Below are 5,004 nucleotides of genomic sequence, written 5' to 3' on the forward strand. Positions count from 1 at the left end.
GTCCGGGGGCGGGGGGCACGACCCAAGGACCCCCCCGAGGAAGCACAGGCAGGGGATTGCAGACTTGCTAAGGAAACACATGTTCACCTCCTGTCATGTCAGCAAATGGTCAGGGGGACTCGACATGCAACGCTCGGTGTTGGGGATGGGACGCGAATGCGGGGACGTGAGGTCGTGGGTGCGGCTGCCCTCTAGTGGCGAGACATGGCCACACACGCCGTCACAGCCACGACTCGATGGGCATCTTCAGAACATATGATCCGACCGTATTCCTGCAACCACTTTTTAATCGCCTTCAATAGACATGAGAAAGGCCTTATACTTCTTCAAGCCACAAAACCGAAATCTCCCGGAGCCTGTCGGCTAAAACGTCCCTCCCTGTTCCTGAGAGAGCAGACGCGGGCGGACCTGCTGCCCCGCACCTGCTCCTGCCTCAGCCCTTCCCCCTCCTCCACCCCAGGTGCTGCCAGACACACGACCGCTGCTACGACCAAGCCAAGAAGCTGGACACCTGCAAATTCCTCCTGGACAACCCCTACACCAAAAGCTACTCATACAAGTGCTCGGGCTCGGAGATCATCTGCAGCAGTACGTTCACCCCTTGTTGGCTTGTAGGCCCTCAGCGGGTAGGAGGGACCGTAATAGTGGCAATAGCTCCCATTTATTGATCAATGACTCGGTGCCAGGAACTGTACCATTGTGATCCCCATTTTACAGATGAGGAAACTAAGGCTGGTAAAGAGTGGTGTTTGGTTGTTGAACTCAGGTCTGTATGACTCAAAAGCCTCTGCTCTTAACTGCCATGTTATGCTGTTTTATTATTTCATAAAAGAGCCCAGAACTAGCATTTATTAGGTTCTCATTACACGCCAGGCACTAGGTGTGGCGTGTGTGTGTGAGGTAGGTTTTCTTAGCCCCGTTTTACAGGTCAGGAAGCTGAAGCTCAAAAACAGTCACTTGTCCAGAAATCACACAGCTTGTCCGTGGCAGCTAACATTCGCACCCCGTTGCTTTCTTTCCTCAAAGTCTCTGGTTTTAACCAGTAAGTGGCGCAGCACTCAGGATGAAATGTGTCCCTCCATGAAGGCAGATCTGAAGGGCAGACAGATGAAAGGTGCTGTTGCTACTGTACAAACAACACAAAATAACCATAATCCCAGCCCAAAAGTGCCACGAAAAAGTTCTCCAGAACCCCACCACCGTCAGGAGTGAAGCGTCATGCCTCCAGTTCATCTCTCTGAATTGTGGGACCAAACCCGCAACCGTGGCATTTGGGCACAACATGATAACCAACTGAACTGGCTTCCACTTCCTATTGCCGAGATAGAAAGTAAAGAAAAAACTTAAATACACTAGATGTTGATAAGTATTGTAGAGGAAATAAAGCAGAGAGAGGAGATAGAGAACGGTGGAAAGAAGGAGGGAATGTGTATGTGATTTAAAAGAACGTGGTGAGGGAAGACCTCACTGAGAAAGACATCTGCAGAATGACCCGGAATGAGGGAGTGGCCCACTGGTGGGAAGTGTTTCAAAGAACTTGGGATAAGGGTTAGGGGTATAAGCCTACCCACAATTCATTTGTGGTTTTTAAAGGAAAGGAGCAGAAAGAAACAAAACTTTAATAAAATGCTTGAAGGCAAGGTAAGCAGAGATACACAGTTAATTTATGGATAATAAAGTTCAAATGCATTTTAAATGTTATCTGTGCTGTTTCTTTTGGTTATAAAAGTAAACAAGGCCAAAGTAATATAATTTCAGAAATATATGTCATGGAAAGTGGAAGGCACCTATAATCCTACTACCCATAGATAACCAGTTTTATATATATATGTATATATATATATATATATATATATTCAATTTTTTAAGCTTTACTGTTGATCCAGGAGGTCACAGTTCGATTCCTAGTCAGGGCACATGCCCAGGTTGCAGGCTCAATCCCCAGTGTGGGGTGAGCAGGAGGCAACCGATCAATGATTCTCTCTCATCATTGATGTTTCTATCTCTCTCTTTCCCTCTCCCTTCCTCTCCAAAATATATTTAAAATAAAATAAAATATATTGGAAATATTTCCACATATAGACATAATTATTTTAAATGTCTGTATAATAGTCTATTATTTTTTTAATATGAGCTTTAAAGTAGAGAAACTGGCTTACTAAACTTCACTAAGTTGAAATTTAAAATACTTTGCTGCCTTAAGTGTAGGCTTTAGTGTTCTCCATATGGTTTATAATGGCTTGCCTATGTTGTCAGGGGTCTGTAGCTATATGGGTGCAAAATAGACAAGACTTTCCAAAAGGCAGCGCTCACACCTAGGATCGCCAGATAAACGCAGGTTGCCCAGTTAAATTTGACTCTGACATAGACAACAAACAATTTTTTAGTCTAAGTCCCAAACCTTGCATTCATTGTTTATCTGAAACCCTGGCATTTTAATTGCTTAATCTGTCAGCCCTAAATGTGCACCAAGGCAATGACCACTGAATTATTCCGGTTATTTTTTCCTGCCCCTGGGTGGTGGACAGCAGGGTCCACCTGGGCTCAGGCCTCTCCTCTTGCTCTTTTCCAGGCAAAAACAAACCCTGCCAGGCCTTCATCTGCGAATGCGACCGCAAAGCTGCCATCTGCTTTTCCAAGGCCCCTTACAACAAGGAGCACAAGAACCTCAACACCAAGAAGTTCTGTCAGGACTGAGCGCCGCCCGCCGCTGTACCGCCCTGTCCCTGTGGCTGTCGCCTTACACTGCGCCTGCCCCCCAGTAAAGCACTTTGTTGAAAGGCCTCGCGTTTGGAGATTGTTTTATTCTGTCTGCTCAGCACGACTGGGCCTGTGCCTAGTCCTTCGTGAGGTCATTCTTCCAGCCTTGGAAGTTGAATCCCTGGGATATTTCCAGGAAGTGAGCACCATGACACCTGAGTAATGACGACACCCCCTGATGGTCACTCTGTGCCAGGACGTGGGTCTCACATTCCCTGGGACGCCCTGGGAGGTGTTGACACTGTTAGTTAAGGCTCCTTCCCTCAGCTGCCGCTCAGGAGGAGAGGCCGCTAGCCCAGAGCTCTGCAAAGTAAGTAGCAAAGATGGGGCTTGAACCCAGTGAGTCCAGGAGAACACACACGCTTCCCCACCCCCGACCCTGCCTGGAGCAGGGAGCTCTTGTTTCAGTCCCAGCCCGGTCTCTCCTCCTCTCATTTTTCTGCCTCCATTTTCAACCATGGAAAACCATTTTTCCTACAACTTCTTTCCTTTCTAAGCCTGACAAAGACTTTACCACACACTACAAGCTGATTTTTTACATTGTGGTCATCAAACATACTAAACAGCCCTGGCTGGTTTGGCTCAGCGGATAGAGCGTCGGACTGCGGACTGAACGGTCCCGGGTTCCATTCTGGTCAAGGGCACATGCCCGGGTTGCAGGCTCGATCCCCAGTAGCGGGCGTGCAGGAGGCAGCCGGTCGATGATTCCCCCTCATCATTGATGTTACTGACTCTCTCTCCCTATCCTTTCCTCTCTGAAATAAAAAAATATACTTAAAGAAAACATAATAAACAATAACACCTTCTACTTCTAGGTCATTTACTGCATATCACTCTGTGCAAAGGGCTTTCCACATCCCGTCTCATTAAATATCCAAACCGGCTCTGTGAGGGCGATATTATTGCCCCCATTTTATGGATGAGAAGCTATAATCTCAGAGAAGTCACTGCCCGGTGATCACACAATTGGCATAGCCAGGATTTGACCAGACCTGCCTGAGCTGTTAACCCCTCAGCCAACTTTCTCCACTAGGATTTATGCCCACATTAGCATCGAAATTCACCAGGTAGAGTGGGGAGGGGAAAGAAGGAAACCGAATTCGAAAAACAAAAACGAGAAAGGGCAATGAAGACTATGAGAAGCCACCACGGAGCAATTTTAAACCAGTGGAGGCTGACAGAACAGCAGCCACTGCTGGGTGTGTGGCGGGCAGCAAAGAAGTGTGTGTATTTGTCTTTTGAAGAAGGAGTATGTGTGGGTTTGTCTTTTGGCCCAATTTCTCCCTCATTTCATTCATCCATTCAATGGGAAAAACTGCAAGCCGCCCCCCTTAGGATGGAAGAAAGGTAAGATTATTAGGAGACTTACTTAGTCCCACTTTTTTTTTTTACAATTATAAAACAAACAACAGAGAGAACAGAGTCACCTGAGCACTCAAGCTGGACTCTAAAAATATCCTCTGACGTAAAAACCTTCATTTTTTCATTATCTCAAGGACAGAGAGAGAGAGAGAGAGAGAGAGAGAGAGAGAGGGAGAGAGAACAAGTGCTCATTGCTGGAAACGGAATCTGGGCAACACTAGAACCGTGGCTGGGATGATTTAAGTGAATAAATAAATGTACTGCACTGAGAGTAACCTGAAGTCGGGATTGTAGCATAGTGTCAGATAGCAGCCACAGCACTTAGCACACCTCACAGGCTCATTCACTGGTTAATGAGGAGACGGTGTGGTGCAATGGTTTGCTGCGGTCCAAGATGAAACCACGGGGCGTATTTACCTTTTCCACCCACGTGATCCTCCGCGCCCAACCCTGTCAACCCGCCAGCCACACCCCGGGGCTGGAGGGATTTCAATGTGATTGGACATTTTATGGGCACGTGGCTCTCCGTTCCTCTTTTCTATTGGTGACCAGGTCCCGCTTCCGGCCTACCTGCGCACCTCCCAGGCTCAGGCCCCGCCCCTCTCGGTGTCGGACCCGCGCCCGCGCAGGCGCAGTGGTTGGCTGTGTGCCCTCTAGGTGGCGTCCCAGGAAGGTGAGGCCCCAGCGGGACAGAGGGGCGGGGGGGGGGGCGGAGTGTGAGAAGGGAGTCCGGCCTCCCTGGGTCTCTCACCCGCTGCGCATTCGCCCTCCTCCCCCGGTCCCGCCAGCTTCCTGCTGGTAACCCTCATTGCTTTCACCCGGAAAGGCGAACGGGGGCTGGAAAGTGGGGGGCTGGGAACCTAAGGGGGCGGGAGGGAAGAA

At 48.7% G+C, this 5,004-nt stretch overlaps 1 protein-coding gene and 1 long non-coding RNA gene across 2 annotated transcripts in view; both read left to right on the top strand.

The window, feature by feature from the left end:
- Window positions 1-2,783, top strand: part of PLA2G1B (phospholipase A2, group IB (pancreas)) — a 6,245-nt gene extending 3,462 nt beyond the window's left edge. The window contains exons 2-3 of the mRNA XM_014537711.1: window positions 397-588; window positions 2,573-2,783. Of these exons, the coding sequence (XP_014393197.1) occupies window positions 397-588; window positions 2,573-2,697 (317 nt within the window). The 3' untranslated portion in view covers window positions 2,698-2,783. The remainder of the gene's footprint in view (window positions 1-396; window positions 589-2,572) is intronic.
- A 1,949-nt stretch (window positions 2,784-4,732) lies between these two features.
- Window positions 4,733-5,004, top strand: part of LOC102255563 — a 4,653-nt gene continuing 4,381 nt past the window's right edge. The window contains exon 1 of the long non-coding RNA XR_313447.2: window positions 4,733-4,795. This is a non-coding gene — a long non-coding RNA (uncharacterized LOC102255563). The remainder of the gene's footprint in view (window positions 4,796-5,004) is intronic.

This window comes from Myotis brandtii, unplaced genomic scaffold, assembly GCF_000412655.1.
Source record: "Myotis brandtii unplaced genomic scaffold, ASM41265v1 scaffold181, whole genome shotgun sequence".
In the NCBI taxonomy this organism is placed as follows: Eukaryota; Metazoa; Chordata; class Mammalia; order Chiroptera; family Vespertilionidae; genus Myotis; species Myotis brandtii.